The sequence below is a fragment of the Parambassis ranga genome, chromosome 15 (genome assembly GCF_900634625.1).
Source record: "Parambassis ranga chromosome 15, fParRan2.1, whole genome shotgun sequence".
In the NCBI taxonomy this organism is placed as follows: Eukaryota; Metazoa; Chordata; class Actinopteri; family Ambassidae; genus Parambassis; species Parambassis ranga.
In genome coordinates, this window is record NC_041035.1 from 1,219,640 (window position 1) to 1,237,253 (window position 17,614).

Here is a 17,614-nt window from a genome sequence, read left to right on the forward strand (position 1 = left end):
ACCATTGTTGACCATTTCTCTAAAGCTGCACACTTCACAGCACTCAGCAAGTTACCTACTGCCTCTGAAACAGCCAACTTCCTCATCAAACATGTCTTCCGTCTCCATGGCATCCCCAGTTATATAGTTTCTTATCGCGGGCCCCAGTTCATCTCGCAGGTTTGGCAGTCCTTCTGTGCTGCCTGTTTGGCGGTCCTTCTGGGGCATGCTCACTTCCGGCAGTGCAGACACATCTGGAGGGAGGCCCTACCTGCCCTGCTCTGTTTGTTTGCTCAGAACAAGAGGCTGGCTGACCGTCACCGCTCCAAGGCTCCGTCCTATGCTGTGGGTCAGTCGGTTTATCTGTCAACTGCAAACATCTAACTTCGCACTGAATCCAAGAAACTGTCTCCACGATTCATTGGGCCCTTTGAAATAATAAAGATTGTGAACGCGGTATCTGTCAAGCTTCGCCTTCCAAGTTCCATGAAAATTTACCTGGTGTTCCACGTCTCGCAGTAGAAGACCTACACCTTCAGTCCTCTCCAACCCACTGCCACTCCTCCGCCACCTCCTCGACTCATTGAAGGTCAGCCAGCATACACCGTCCAACAACTCCTGGACGTGAGATGCTGCTCCTGCAGTATCTTGTTGACTGGGAAGGATATGGCCCCGAGGAGAGGCCCTGGATCCCCAACTTTTGCATCCTCGACCCTACCTTTATCAGGGATTTCCATCGCCACCATTCGGATAAGCCAGGAAGTGCACCTAGAGGTGCACGTTGAGGAGGGGGTACTGTCAGGAGTCAGGTTTGAGCCAGGGCTTTTATTTTGGTATTTTGTTATGTTATCTTGATTCTAGCTTTATTTCCGGTTTTGTTAGTTACTTCCTGTTTTATTTTGAAATCACTGATCGTCCCTCTCATTTCAGGTGTCTTGACTTCCCCTTCCTAGACCTTCCGCTCTTATTCCTAGATGCCACTCAGCCTGGTCCAGTCCAGCCTTTGCCTGCCTGCCTATGAACACCTACTTTTTCGGATTCAGCTATCATGGTAGTTTTTTGTTCCATTTTTCAATATTCATTTGCAAGCCTTTTCCCTCCTGAGTGAGAGATTTCAGTTAATAAACTGTTTTATTGTAAGTCTGCGTTTGGACCATCTGATTACACACAACACCGTCTTCTTTAGTGTGGTGTGCTGGGGATCAGGCATTAAAGCAAAGGATGACAACAGCCTGGACAAACTCATCAAAAAGGTGGGGTCTGATGTTGGCTTTAAGCTCGCCAACCTGGAGGAGGTGGCAAGGGACGGAGTGCTGGCTAAACTGCTGTCAATCATGGACAGTCCCTGCCACCCTCTCCACAACTCTGTGGACAGACTGAGAAGCAGCTTCAGCTGCCCCGCTGCTCTAAGGAACGGTACAGGAAGTCATTCCTGCTGTCCACCATCAGGCTCTATAACTCATGTGTGACTGTCAGAGCTGAGCTCATAAACTCGGACTAAAGCAGGTGCATTTCAAACTGCGTTGTGTTTTTTATCTTGTCCTTGATCTGCTTGATGTGTGTGTATGTGCATTTTCTTCTTCTATTGTTGCTGCCATGTGCGTGTATGTGTATAAGAGATAAGAGTTAATGTTAAGTTAAGAGTTAATGCTGCTACTACAACTCAATTTCCTAATTAAAATTAATCTTAATCTTAATCCTCATCAGACTTTACAAGATCCTATTAGATAAATGTGTCACCTATCAAAATTTTCATTTGTTTTCCTGCCTGTATTTTTTCTTGCACTCAGGATGTCATCCAAAACATTTGAATCATCAAAGTTGTCCTGTATTTCTAATAGTCCCCATTCTTGTTTGATGAAATGTTTTGATCCTCTTCAAATGTTGACTACTGTACTTGGGTTCATCATAAATAATGGTAACAATAGCTGGATCTTCCTCTGCCCCCCACTTGAACCCATGAGACGTTGCTAACTCTTTTTTTCTGTGTTGATGAATTGAGTTATTGATCAATTCAATTAATTCAGTATTTGTGTGTGTTTGATGTTGTACAGTTAGGTTCATGCTTCCAGGTTCACTCCTACTCATACAACCCTCAGTGGAAAACACCTGTTTCGATAACTGTACGTTATTTAAGTTAAACATTCTCCCCTTCAAAGGATCATTATTAGATCACGTATGTGTCAGTCTCACAATCTTGATCTTTAAATCTATGTTGTTATGAGTGTATCAGGAAAGTTAAGTATAAGAGTTTAATCTGGACTCCACTGTTTCAGTTGTACAGAGCTGGAAGCCTCTCAGGAAAAAAGAGCTTGGACATATCATGAGCATCCACAGACAAAATGTAAACTAAAGTTGATGAAGCAAAGTAATGTTGTTTGTGTATGTATGAGTCTGTGTGCTTCATTTGTTCACAGAAATTACAAATTCAGCGTTGAGTCTGACACGTCGGTCTGATCCATTCCTTTGCCACGACCCCCAGGGTGCTGCCCAGTGAAAACACTGTCACTGGGCAGGTGAGACAGCCTGTCTCACTTTTCCTAATAAATAATGAGACTGACACTTAAAGATTTGATGAAATTCCAGTATAAAGCAAGTTATACTGTGAGCACATGCATTTAATGTTGGTCTTTTATGAACAGGTCATTACATTTTAAATTCCACCATGAAACAATTGCTCATAGAAAGACACACTGGATATAACAGAATCTGATCTGCTTTCTTAAACCTGCAGCAGAAGTATCTGCTCCACATCACATTCTATAATCGTCTGGAAGCTCAAGCTTCGAGTGAATGACGTGTGATCCTCATTACTATGTATGTAATGACACAAATCAATTCATGTGTGTCATGTGAAAAACAGCACAATCAGTTCATGGTGCTTGGTGACTTTTTCTCAGGGAAACATGTTTTCACTTGCTGGATGTGACACACTGAATGACACTGACATATTGATCTCCACACAGCAGAATGATCTCAGTGCACAGCCTCTCTACAGTATGCTGGCCTCCCTGGAGCCCGGCTGCAGAATTTGTAGAGTCACAATGTGTTTAACAGATTTTCTGAACCAGGGGTAGAACAGTGCATAGATCACAGGGTTCAGACAGGAGTTTGAAAAGAGAAGACACAGCAGAAAGGCCACAGCAGTGGGAGAGTTCGCTCCTGAGAGATATGCACAATAGTATGGGCAGTAACACATTAGAAACACAACTACAAGAATACCCAGAGTCCTGGCTGCTTTCAGCTCAGACTTCCTCCATGTCAGAGTCCCTGAATGCTGCAGACTGACAGCTGTAATGTGAGAACGCATGACACGAGCCTGAGACACAGCCACCACAAAGACTCTCATGTACAGAACTATGATGATGGTAAATGAAGCTACAAAGACTAAAACAAAGTCAACCATTCCTGTAATGTAATCAACAACAAACACACACTCCCCATAGCAGGAAGTGTGTGTGTCATTTTGCATTAAGTCATCTTTTACATAGATACTACAGTAGAAAGCCACACACAACCAACACAGAGAAATGCACATTTTAACTCGTGCCAAAGTGAGTCTGCTTGGATAATGCAGAGGGTCACATATAGCCACATGACGATCAACTGATATCAGGACCATGTTTACAACTGAAGCACAAATAGTGACAATGTTGACATATTTAGAAAGTGAACACATGAAGTTACCCAGAAACCAGCAGGCTGTAGTTTTCATGATTTCACTCGGCAAAACCACAAGGCCCACAGTAAAGTCTGAGACAGCCAGAGAGAGGAGGAGGAGGTTGGTGGGTGTGTGGAGCCGCCTGGAGACAGAGAACATTGTTAAAAAAAATTGTTTAAGGCATTAAAGTGAAAATGTACATATTTAATGTTTAATTAAACATATAAAAATACAATCATGAACAAATTGTAAGCCTAACATGTCTGTATAATCCCTTCAACATCATTTGTGAGCTTCAAAACGTACCTGAAGTGAGAGACTGAGATGATCACAAGCAGGTTGAGAGCTACAGTGGGCACAGATATGAACATCAGAAAATGAAGAAACACAACATCAGTGTGAGAAAAAGTCGGCTTCCTGCAGGAGGTGTTGAGGAGCTCTGGAAAACAGAGATCTGATCCATCACTGACCTCCTTCATCAGAAATCTGGAGGGAGCTGCAGCTGTGGCAGCTCTCTGACCAGAAGTCTGTCATACACACATTTATATCTCTTTGTGGACACACTTGCTCACTGCTCTGACGTCTCTGTTGTCCCTCCTCCCTCTGTACACATGATGTCTTCATCATACTGTGATGTTGAACATTGAAGGGCCTCTGAGGTTCACTATCCTTGTCACTGTCCCTCTGCTCTTACTGAACTAAATTTGCCTGAGTAACAGCACAGCCAGTGTTCCACAAAAAAGTCATACACCCATTCATACAAACATCATGTCTCAAGTAAAACTGAAATATTTCCCCCTGCAGTCCCTGCAGCTGAAAAACACCCCCACAGCATGATGCTGCCACCACCATGCTTCACTGCTGGGACTGTATTGGACAGGTGATGAGCAGTGCCTGGTTTTCTCCACACATACCGCTTAGAATTAAGGCCAAAAAGTTTGGTCCTATCAGACCAGAGAATCGTGTTTCTCACCATCTTGGAGTCCTTCCAGTGTTTTTTTTTTCAGCAAACTCCATGCAGGCTTTCATGCGTCTTACACTGAGGAGAGGCTTCCGTCGGGCCACTGCCATAAGGCCCCAACTGGTGGAGGGCTGCTGTGATGGTTGACTTTCTACAACTTTCTCCCATCTCCTAACTGCATCTCTAGAGCTCAGCCACAGTGGTCTTTGTTTTCTTCTTTACCTCTCTCACCAAGGCTCTCCTCCCTGATATCTCAGTTTGGCTGGACACCTAGGTCTAGGAAGGGTTGTGGTCAAAACATAATCCATTCACTGCAGCAGAACTTTTTTTGTAACCATGGCCAGATTTGTGCCTTGCCACAATTCTGTCTCTGAGCTCTTCAGGCAGTTCCTTTGACCTCATGCTCTTAATCATTTATTTTTTTATCTTATTTTATTTTAATCCATGCATGCTTCTTAGTACATGTGAATTGTTTTGTGAAAATTTTTTTTTATGTACGTACTGATCACTAAGACAGATTCCTAGTAATGTGAAACCTCTTCACTTACACGGCAATAAACACACTTCTGATTCTGAGCTGTAAGGTCTTATAGACAGTGTGTGTCTTTCCTAATCAAGTCCAATCAGTATCATCAGACACAGCTGGACTCAGATGAAGGTTAGAACCATCTGAAGGATGATCAGAAGAAATGGACGCACCTGAGTTCAATATATGAGAGTCACAGCAAAGGCTCTGATACTTAGGACCATGTCATATTTCACTTTTTCTTTTTTAATACATCTGCACAAATGTCAACAATTCTGTGTCTTTCTGTCAGTGTGGGGCGCTGTGTGGACATTAATGAGAAACAAATAAACCTAAATGATTTTAGCAAATGGCTTCAATCTAACGACATGATACATTTAGGGGGTCTGAATACTATCTGTTCCCACTGTAAGAGCCATGTTTGAGTAATTGTAAATAGGCATCAGAGGCATTAGGGGGTGCTAAAGGGGTGGCGCCCGTGGCAGTGCCACAGGCTGCCACAGGTGATTTAAGTGGGGAAAATTAAAGCATCCGGTGCTGATGAATGGGGAAGCAAACAGTTTTTTGACTGTATGAAGATTGCTTTGTGAACGGTATTATTTTGTTGTTATGAAGTTGAAACTTTAATTTATTTAATCTGAGTCAAGAGTTAATAAACCAATATTATTTTACAGCAAGATAGAATCCTGTTTCATTCATTCAAATACACGTCAAACAAACATTGGGCATCAGCCGGTAGCTGCATTGGGGAACTTCAACATCTGCCGTTTACAGAACTTGTGAAACTGCATTAGCAGACCAGCACAGACATTGTTTCATTTGCTCCAGCTCATCACCAGTGAATGTGATGGGCAGAGACTTGTTGATCAAAACTGGAACCTCCATTATGTGCTCCCCAGATGGACTAACAGTGACATTCACTGATGAACAGAACTTTGCCTGCTCCCTGAGTGTTGGAGTAACTGGATAGTGGCTGATGACACCACTTGATGGCTTTTATAGAGGCCGCGTCCTCCTGAGGATCCTCCGGAGGATCCTCCACCGTTGGTAAATGGGACGGTCTGGCCTTCAAAGCACTTCCTGATTGTGGCGCGACGTCATAAATTTTGCCCCGGGAAAAACAAAAGCAGCGACAGCGACACAACACGGACTACACAACAAGCGGGACAACAGTGTGGATTTAGACATTTGGAATATTTTAATATATTTATTTGTTGTTGGAGGAAGAGGAGAGGCGGCTCCAGCGGCAGCAAAACCTGTGACGGCTCATTTTCTTCAGGCTGGGAGAGCGCAGTGGGGAGGTGACGGTAAGCTGCTGTTTAACCATATTATTGATCATAATTAATATACCGGTTACTGAGCAAACGCTAGATATATAACCAGTAGATAGACAAATATGATTAAATGTAATTTATATTTGATTCAATTGTAAGACTTGATACAGGGTTCTGTATTAAACTACTGCTTTAATGTGTCATTAAGCATCAGGTCTGTCACTGCACCAGAGAATTACTGCTGGGTGGAGGAGAGTGGGGCTCCCTGCAGGACCAGCTGTCTGTCCTGGAGGAGGTGTACTGACCATCATCACCTTTGGAGGGTGAGGATACATATTTTATAGCTTTTCATATTTTAAGCTGCGTTGGAAGCCGCTCTGTGGAAGTTATTATTTTTATTTTCTGCCTTTTTAAAAACATCTTTAGTAACATGGCAGCCGCCGATCGTCAGCTCTGCAAACCCTGATGGACGATGTGGTGGACAGAGGAGACAGACACCCCCCTCCCCCAGATGATGTCCCACTCACAGCCAGAGGACTCCAAGGTCTTCACCGTGGCATCATCCAGTCCAGCAGCACCAAGGACTCCTGCTCAGCCAAACATTTATATATATGTTCTTTGTGAATAGTATTTTCTGCTGATTTTTATAAATAATAAACTGTACATTTTCATAATGCCCACTGGTAAATAGTTAGAAATGTTCAAACTGTGTCTTTGTAAATATTGTACATAACACAACACACACACAATAAATGATTTACTGTGGTCACTGAGAAGTTGTTCAAACGTTTACATTAATTATAAATAGGTGATGAAACACATAATGTAACAAGGTGAGAAGAGTTTAAGAACACAGAGACAAGAACGATTTAATACACAATTTAATAAGTAACATTTAAATAACACAGAACATAAAATCACTGCTGTCCACATCCTCTGTATGAGCTGAGGTCTGTCCGTTCATTCTCTCTCTCCCTCCCTCTCTCTCTCTCTCTCTCCTCTCCCTCTCCCTCTCTCTCTCTCTCCCTCTCTCTCTCTCTCTCCCCCCTCTCCCTCCCTCCCTCTCTCTCTCTCTCTCTCCCTCTCTCTCTCTCTCCTCTCCCTCCCTCTCCCTCTCTCTCCCTCCCTCTCTCCCTCTCCCTCTCTCTCTCTCTCTCCCTCTCTCTCTCTCCCTCCCTCTCCAGTCTCATCTCCTCCATTATCAATTGTCAGGTTTTCTTCTGTTTCTCTCTGCTCCTCCTACAACAAAATGCCAACAGGCAGAATGACCGTTTGATATAATAACGATAATATTGCTCCTCACGTGAACTATACTTTATACTATACTACAGTAAACAACAAGAAACAACATTCAATCAAAGCGTTTACTTCACAGCGCCTCGTATCAACAGGACGTCATGTTTGTAAATATAAAACTCATTTTTTTAATGCCGCTGTCACTACTAGCATTTTAAAACTCTGGAACTACTGCTCTTTACTTACATTTAAATGTGAATTCGGCACTCCTGCCGCTGCCGCTCACTTGGTCCGTCATCGTACTATTGGACAAAAAGTAGGCCCGCAAAGCATTGTGGGATATTTAAGGCCACGAAGGATGGTAGCGATGCATCCTCCAAATTCAGGCAAAAGGAGGACGCATTTGGAGGACGCATTTGAAGGACCCTTCGACTTTTGGAGAATTGGGACAGCCTTCGCGCAGCTTTGTGACGTAAGCGGCCTTAAAATGCGCACTCCGAAGGATGCAGACCCTGAATTGGGACACAGCTAAAGACTATATACACAGGGAGCAGGGAAGACAATGAGACACAGGTGAGACACGTTAGGGAGGAGCAGGTGATCACCGGGAGGAGGAGGGAGAACACGAGGAAGGGGAAGTCAAGACACCTGAAATGAGAGGGAGAGCAGTGAGTACAAAATAAAACAGGAAGAAGCAAACATCAAACCAGAACGACTGCAAAACAACAAAATAAGAGCCCTGGCTCAAACCTTGACACCTTCATCTAAACATTAACTGATCAACAAAGAACCGTTGGGTTTACCTGACTGTCAGCTTGTGACAGTACAACGAGAGAAAAGCGGTTTCTTTGTGTGTGAGGTACAGTTAGCATTACTAATAATAATAGTATTAGTCACATGCGTTCATGATTCCAGGCTCACTTTCATTCATACAGCTTTTTGTTTAAAGGCCCAATAACTTTAATGTTTCTCTCATGTAAAGGATGGTTATTAAATCATGTGTCCCTTTTACAATCATGAGCTTTGATTCTCAAGGGAATTACACTGAAGATGTGTGAGTGTGTTGCACATGCTAACGTCACTCATAGTCCATCCTACCTGAACACATGAATGTGATCCTGTTTTTTTTTATAGAAACAAATCACCAAAACAAAAGGTTTCATGCTAGCTCAGGACAAAGGTAGCAGACAATCTGTCCTCATCCTAGTGTTATTTTATCATTACATTTTAAAGGTCACTGTATGTTAACAGATATTGAATATAACAGAATCTGATCTGTTATCTTAAAGATGCAATATAATCAATTATTCACTACATCATATTCTATGTTTCTCTGAAACTGAGGCTTTAAATGTTGAACATGTGATGCTTCCCTTTACTAAAGTATGCTCACAAATGGACATAAATCACAGACAAGCTGGAGAAGCTTTAGTTCTTTTTATATTGAAATGATTCCTGCTGCAACACAAAGGGTTAATGTAGTCGTGTGTGAAACGGCACAATCAGTTCATGGCGCTTGGTGACTTTTTCTCAGGGAAACATGTTTTCACTTCCTGGATGTGACACACTGAATGACACTAACATATTGATCTCCACACAGCAGAATGATCTCAGTGCACAGTTTAACCCTTATGCACTGTGGGCAAATTTTACCGCCTTTCGTGTTGTTCGGGACAAAACGTCCTCTAACTTTAATAGTTTTAAAAATATATCAAATTTTTTTTGCATAGACTTTTTAATTAACTACAGTTCAAAAGTAGTAAAACAATCTGGCCTGTGCTCATGTAGTGTAGTTTCTGGCTTGTATATGGAGTTACAGGAAGTATTTTAGCACATGGCTTTGGGGTGAGCTCCAAGAGAAAGGGACGTGTGTTTACTTTCGAAATCTGGCTGACTCCCACTGAGTTTTCAAAATCTCCTACCCTCCCTTCAAGACTTGCATAATGTGCACAAGGATAATCTGTATTTGTTATAACTAGGTGAAGACCAAATGAATCTTGTTGAAATACAAGGATAATCTGTTCACACACACATCGATGTGTGCAGTGAATCATGCACATCAATATAATATAAAAGTTAACATGGAGGTCTGTGGGTATTGAGTTCTGAGAAAACTTTCTTAGGTTTCACCAACTATTGCATCACATGTTGGTGTGGTGGCTGCATATTGTTTTTTTCACACCTTTGATTGCAGCGACCCCTCAGAGGTTGAGATGTCATCATCAGAACCTCATCAATGCAGGTGTGAACACACTTTCTGTCTGGAGGGGGTTCAGAGTGCTGCCATTAGGAGCAGCTAACAGGCTGCAAAACACAGAAAAGCTCATGGGACTCGGGGAGTGCTGTGTGTGTGTGTGTGTGTGTGTGTGTGTATTTGTAATGGTAGTGGATTAGAGGGTGGGTATGTCTGTTGGGTCTTAGTGACAAAACAAAAACAAATTAACAAAGTAATCTTTCCAAACACTAACCAGTAAGGTTGTTGAAACTGAATAAAGTTGTGCTCATTAAAACTTCACAAACAGGTCCACATAGAATTCACCTGGACTCTGTCACATGTTGCAATTGTTGTGACCTCCCCTGGTCACCCCGGATTGTCAGACTCCGTCTTCTGTAATCAGAACATTGAGTGAAAGACAATACACTTGGTTTATAGTTTCGCCTTTTGCAAAAGGGAGAACACTCAGTGAACACAGGCCTTTCAGTCTGCTTCACTCCCCTCCATAAGTGCTCTGCCCCTCCCTGGATACAGGTTCGTTTTATTCAAAAGTAGAGGTACATTTGCATAATAGATAAACAGTTTTACCATATTGGGAAATGTTACCCTTTTATTCCCACCTACCAATGATTATAATTGGTCTAACATATTTCTGTGGAACACTCTGTATCACTCCTATGTTTGACTATTTATCTTACGTCCGATGCCTTCCAGTGCTTCGGTCTTCACCGCATCAAAAGGGCTCCCGGAATGTCAATATCCTCCCTAACTCTCTGTAAGGGAGTATGTATGTGTGTACAGAGAGTCTCCCTTTTTCTCTGAGTGAAAGCATACATAAGAGTACAACAAAAGTAAAATATCTCTGTATCATGTCAGTGTGTAGTTATCCTTATATAATCCCACACAATACTTTCATGTTATTCAGTCCAAACATCAGCAGCTACTTGTTACTGGTTTTCTCTCTGTGAAAGAAAAAAGCAAGAATGCAACAAAAGTTGATGGAAACAGTCCAGGAAGTTGCTGCTGATTGTGTGTGTCATCCCTTATTCCCCACGTGCTTTAATGCTACATGGATTCATAGGCACAACTGAAGGAAGTTCTTGACATGTTTCATGAGTGAGGCCTTACTGACAGCTCACATTCACACAGGCACACAAATAAAATGACACACATGCTGCATCTTGTGGTTTAGGCAGCACCCATTTTATTTCCACAGAAAATATAAGTATTTAGGAACCATCTACAGTAGTGTGAGTGGAGTAATAGAGGATAAATAAGCATGATGAGAACAGAATTCCATTTACAGTTAAGCTGCACTTTTACTGTAAAGACTGTTAAATATGTTGTTGTTGTCTCAAGTGTTTCTGGACGATTTTTCCGTGACTGGATGCGTGCACATTTCTGACATCTTTTCTCCTCAAAACACTGTTTATGAAAGCAGGCCTTGCACACTGTAAGAAGGGTCAGGGTCAGGATCAGGGTCAGGGTTTCAAGTGCTAAAACTACAGTTAATAGGACACCCACGCTACACAGGCCACAGCGGCCTGGTTGGCATAACCATGGCAATAGGAGAAATACACAGACCTCACTGTTGTTAACATGATTGATGGCAGCGTGTAGCACCGCTCTGGCCTGTGCCCCCAAATGACCTTTCCTCACCCTCATGAGGTCATCCATAGAGAAGTGACTCTACAACTGCTCCAACAGATGATAACATCATAACATCTGTTCCTGTTGTTCCTAGATAAAAAAACATGGTAAAACCGTTCAAAAGAACGTTCAAAAGACCATTAACGGTCTTTTCAGCATCTAGGGAGACTATAATAGCTGGGTTCTTATGAGTATTAAGATACTGAACAACATTCAATGCATGGTGTACATTATCCACGCCATATCTAGATTTCACAAATCCTGCCTGGTCTAATGAGTTTGGGAAGGATGTTTTCAAGCTTCCGAGCCAATACTTTTGCTGATGTTGTAATCCACATTAAGGAGACCGATCTCTTCTCTTTAACGCCGTGGCCAGGCTGACAAAGAGCCACAGCTCTGTGGAGCCTCGCATTCCTGCAGTTCTTAGTAGTGAAGACTTCATGAGCTTCTTCACCGATAAAATCACCACTATTAGAGGACAAATCAACCACAATCTCTCTGTGACCGCTGAGGATACACCGCCACTTCTGGAAACGGATCCTGATCTAACTCTGGACTGCTTCGTGCCCATCGGCCTCCCTGAGCTGACCACCAGCATCAGCAAGTCTAAACCTACTACCTGTCTTCTGGATCCGATCCCTTCACAGCTCCTCAAGGATGCTATTCCTCTGATCGGAGACTCTATATTAGGACAGATCAACTTGTCTCTGGAAACAGGATATGTACCACAGGCTTTTAAAACTGCTGTGATCATTGCTATACTTAAAAAACCTTTACTGGACCTGGAGATCTTAGGAAACTACAGACCGATCTCCAACCTCACCTTTATCTCCAAAATACTCGGAAGAGCTGTTGTAAGTCAGCTAAACGACCACCTGCATAGGAACAGTCTGTTCGATGCTTTCCAGTCTGGATTCAGAGCCCACCACAGACCAGAAACAGCACTGCTTAAAGTCACCAATGACCTCCTCATGTGGACGTGGACTCGTCTCTGTACTCATTCTACTGGATCTCAGCGCTGCCTTCGACACCGTAGATCATCGCATCCTGCTACACAGATTAGAACATGAGATCAGGATTACAGGAACAGCACTGCGCTGGTTTAAATCATATTTATCCGACAGATTTCATTTTGTTCACACTAACGATGTGTCTTCCACAGGTACAAGGGTTAACCACAGTGTTCCACAGGGTTCTGTGCTCGGACCGATCCTGTTCACCCTCTACATGCTCCCTCTAGGAAACATCATCCAGAAGCACGACATAAACTTTCATTGTTATGCTGTATTTATCCATGAAGCCTGAAGAAACGGAGCTGCTAGTCAAACTACAGGCGTGTCTAAAGGACATAAAGGACTGGATGTCCTCCAACTTTTTACTATTAAACTCAGACAAGACTGAGGTCATTGTTTTTGGACCGAAACATCTCAGAACTAGTTTATCAGATAATACTTTCTCTCTGGATGGAATTACTCTGGCCTCCAGTACGACTGTGAGGAACCTTGGAGTTATCTTTGACCAAGACATGTCGTTTGTCTCTCATATTAAGCAGGTCTCCAAGACCGCTTTCTTTCACCTGCATAATATTACTAAGATCAGGAGCATCCTCTCTCAGAGTGATGCTGAAAAGCTCATCCATGCTTTTGTCACTTCAAGACTGGACTACTGCAACTCTTTATTGTCTGGATGTCCACATTACTCCATCAACAGTCTGCAGCTGATCCAGAACGCAGCAGCTAGAGTTCTGACAGGAAGCAGCCAAAGGGATCATATGTCTCCTATTCTAGCGTCTCTTCACTGGCTCCCAGTGGACTCAAGAATACACTTCAAGATCCTTCTTCTAACCTACAAGGCTCTTCATGGACTTGCTCCATTGTATCTGCAGGACCTGATTGTACCATATGTTCCTAATAGGACACTCAGATCTCTGAGTGCAGGTTTACTTGTAGTTCCTAGGATTCATAGAAGCAGAATGGGAGGACGAGCTTTCAGCTATCAGGCACCGCTATTATGGAACCAGTTACCAATCTGGGTCCGAGAGGCAGACACTGCCTCCACCTTTAAGACTAGACTTAAAACTTTTCTGTTTAGTAAGGCGTACAGTTAGCCTTAGACCTAGTGTGTAGCACAGCTATGCTGCTCTAGGCCTACGTTGTCGGGGGGCACAAACATGATCCACTGAGCAGTTTCCCTCTCACCCTCTAACCTCTCCTTTCCTCTCCTTAGTCTGGCTCACATTGGTCTCAAGACCTGGATGCTGACCTGCAGTCCGGCCCGTGAAGTCTCTCTTGCTCTACGTTGTCGGGGGGCACAAACACGATCCTCTGAGCACCCTGTGACCTCTCCTCTACTCTCCTTAGTCTGGATCATACTGGGTAATATCGTCTCATAATCTGTGTTTACTGTCTTCCTTGTAGTTCTGTGCCTCGCTCTCGCTCTCTCTCTTTGCAGGTCTCAAGACCTGCATACTGACCTGCAGTCCGGCCCCTGATCTCTCCTGTGCTCATCGACTTCACTAGCCCCTGCTGCTCATCCTTGCTATCAAATTACTATTCCTACTTATGGACTAACGATATATATAGATATCTATTACAATATAATTACTGTTTCATCTTGCTGTCATGTTTGCTCTGTACTGTATCATGTTTGCTCCTCTCTCTCTCTCTCGCTCTCCTTCATCCTCTCTCTCTCTCTCTCTCTCTCTCCTTCATCCTCTCTGACTAGCAGCAGGACTGGTTCCCCCTTAAGTTGACGGGTCCTGCTCAAGGTTTCTTCCTCTTAAAGGGAGTTTTTCCTTGCCACAGTGCTCTTAGGGGGGTTCCTGTGAAGCGCTTTGAGACAATGTCTGATTGTAATATGCGCTATATAAATAAAACTGAATTGAATTGAATTGAATTGAATAAGTCTATTTGATGAACAATCCAAGTGGTTTTTAAGATAAGATAAGATAAGATAATCATTTATTAGTCCCCCGCAGGGGAAATTCACAGTGTTACAGCAGCAACAGCACACGTAAGAAGAAAAAAATATATAGAAAAATAGAATGAACACAAGGTGAATGAATGTTTGATTAAATAACAGAATAAAGTGACTAACAGAATAATAACAGAACACAGTGACAGTACTGAACCGTTATTGCACATTACGATCTGGTATGGTAAAGATGACAGTTTACATTATATACATAAGAGCTGTAGAAAAAATAAAGATATTGCACTGCATGACCAAGTTAATATACAGGAGGCAGTGTGGTCTTAGCTAGGAGTGGATATATACACACATATGCATATGTACACACACATATACACACAAGCTACTGTGAGCGGCCTGATTGTAAAGTCTGACGGCAGCAGGTAGGAAGGACCTGTGGTAGCGCTCCTTCACACAGCATGGATGGAGCAGCCTGTCACTGAAGGAGCTGCTCAGTGCTGTGCATGAGGTGGGTGGTGTTCTCCATCAGGGAGGATAGCTTTGCAAACATCCTCCGATCCCCCACCTCCTCCACAGGATCAAGTGGGCCCCCCAGCACAGAGCTGGCCTTCTTAATCAGTCTGTTCAATCTCTTGATGTCTGCTGCCGAGGTGCTGCTGCTCCAGCAGACCACTCCATAAAAGATGGCAGATGCCACCACAGTGTCATAAAAAGTCCTCAGGAGTGGTCCCTGTACACCAAAGGAGTCTCCTCAGGAGGTGGAGTCTGCTCTGGCCCTTTTTGTAAAGTGAAACTGTGTTGTTAGACCAGTCCAGTTTCTTGTTCAGATGAACACCCAGGTACTTATAAGAGTCCACTATCTCAATGTCCAGTCCCTGGATGTTCACTGGTGTGGGGCAGGAGTGGTTGTGCCTATGGAAATCCACCAGCTCCTTGGTTTTACCCATGTTGATCTGGAGATCACGGTTTCCGTGGCACCATGGATGAGTCCTCTGTACTCCCTGTCATCCTCGTCTGTGATGAGGCCGACCACTGCAGAGTCATCAGAGAACTTCTGTAGATGACAGCTGGGTGAGAGGTGACAGAAGTCTGCAGTGTATAGTGTAAAAAGGAAGGGAGCAAGAACAGTTCCTTGTGGGGCTCCCGTGCTGCAGATGACCACGTCAGACACACAGCCCTGTGCCCTCGCAAACTGTGGTCTGTTGGTTAAGTAGTCCAAGATCCATGATGTGAGGTGGTGGTCCACCCCTGACTGCACCAGTTTGTCCCCCAGGAGAGTGGGCTGGATGGTGTTAAACACACTGGAAAAATCAAAGAACATGATCCTCACAGTGCTCCCAGCTTTTAAAATATTATTAATAGCAGGCATAAGAATTGCGTGAATTTCTGGCCAAAATGTCTTATTCCGGACAAAGGAGCAGAAAGAATCACTATTCAAAAGTGACAAGGTAAGTCTCCAAATACAGTTCTTGGAATGTTAAAGTCTGGATTAATATGCATGTCTACTGAGGCATGATCTGATAAAACGATGGAGTCTATATGGAAATCATGGACAGAGTGTAAAGAGTTTTTGGGGTTAAAGAAGTAGTCCAATCTGGAGTATGAATTGTGACGGTGTGAATAGAATGAATAATCCCTCACTTTGGGATTTAGATGTCATCATACATCTATCAGTCCTGTGTCACTGTTAGATTTTTAAGGATTGTGGATCATCTTGTTTTAGATATGTTTGCAGAGGAGGATTTGTCCAGAGAGGCATTCATAATACAATTAAAATCACCAGCTGGAAAGCCTAAACTATTGCAATGTTGGTTAAACAGTAGAATCATCTGCGATACAAATTGGGGTGAATCGAAATTCGGGGAATAAAGAAAGACTCAAGCCTTGATTAGGATAAATCTCCCCTCCTTTTCTTTATAGTCCAGGATGATAAGAATGGCTGTGCCTCTAGTGTTTTTTCAGATACGTTAAAATCTTTTTCCTCTTAATTACATGTCTTCTGTAGCCGACACCGTTTCTTCGGCTTCTTCCATGCGCTTTTCCAAGTCCGTCACTAGGTTAGAGAGAGCAGTGAGCTCTCCACCGAGGTGACAGACACTTTTATGTCGGTCAGAGCGCCGTCGATTGAGTTCAGCCGAGCACCAACCGATTCATCCATGTCATTACCACCCGAGGCCACAGATTTTATTTCAGCCAGGATTTGCTCCATGGTGACCTGGTTAATTAGCGACAGTTCCGAGATGTTAGCATTAGCTTGCTGGGTCACATTAGGGGAGCAGGAGTCTACTTGTTGGGGAGGTTTCTTCTCACCTGTGGTGAAAAAATAGGGAACTCTTTGTCAAGCTGCGATTTTGGCAGAATTCAAATAAGAACGTTCGGTTTGTGAGGAGGGAGTAACTAAATTGTAAAAAGCCCAGAGAGGAGCAAAGTCTCAAGCATCCATCTTGGTCCGGATCACGTGATCACCGTAACAGAGTTTTTTGATGGACTCTGCAAACACAGAGGGATGCAGAGGTCACACTTTGTTTATGACTGCCTGTGCTGGCCTGTTGTGTCTTTGTGTTTCATGTGTTGGACTATTTGTGTTAGCTATAATTCTGTACTCACTGGGCACTACCTCTGTACCACAGCCTGCACACAAAAAGTGTTGCAAAGACACAATGTCACTTCGTCTGGAGGAAGAAGAGACAAGCAGTGAGCTATTAACATTAATCACAGTAAATCTTCTGGCCCCTGTTTCTTGAATCTGCTCTGATGACCTGTGTGCTGGCTGAACAGTGAACATGATCTGGACGGGCCTGTGAGGAGTCTGTGTGTATCTGTGTTCTTGTCTTGCAGTGTGTGTGTGCTGTCTCTATCTTGGAGATCTGCCCATTGAAGCTCTGAGCCCACTTCACACTTTCCAGCACCTCCAGCACCATGTCTACCACAATGAAACAGGAGTTTTCCTGCGCACACAGACATCCTCATTAGCCTCTGCACCATTGTTGTGTTTCTAAGTAAGATTAAGGGCCTCTTCTGTGCAACCTGCCATGTTGGCTGGCCAATATGTTTGTAGGCTAGAAAATATGAAGCCAAATGAGAAGTGTTCCTCTCAGTTCCTCCCTCCCTTTGGAATTGCTACTTCCAAAAGTAAGTGAAAAGTAAGTAACAGTTCCTGTTTCATGTCATTCACCACCAA

The 17,614-nt window shown here is 43.3% G+C and overlaps 1 protein-coding gene across 1 annotated transcript; it reads right to left on the bottom strand.

Moving 5' to 3' along the window:
* Window positions 1–2,971: 2,971 nt before the first annotated feature.
* Window positions 2,972–4,057, bottom strand: LOC114447016 (trace amine-associated receptor 6-like). Its single transcript, XM_028422974.1, has 2 exons — window positions 3,947–4,057; window positions 2,972–3,782 (listed from the first exon to the last, which is right to left on the bottom strand). Exons 1-2 carry the CDS (start codon window positions 4,009–4,011, stop codon window positions 2,972–2,974), a joined length of 876 nt encoding a protein of 291 aa, XP_028278775.1. The 5' UTR covers window positions 4,012–4,057.
* Window positions 4,058–17,614: the final 13,557 nt, after the last annotated feature.

Bases quoted from the DNA above. Each gene is read 5' to 3' on its own strand.
- LOC114447016 (XM_028422974.1), bottom strand. From the start codon at position 4,011: ATGTTCATATCTGTGCCCACTGTAGCTCTCAACCTGCTTGTGATCATC. The intron at 3,783-3,946 runs GTACGTTTTGAA...CTCTGTCTCCAG, and splicing joins ATCTCAGTCTCTCACTTCAG to GCGGCTCCACACACCCACCA.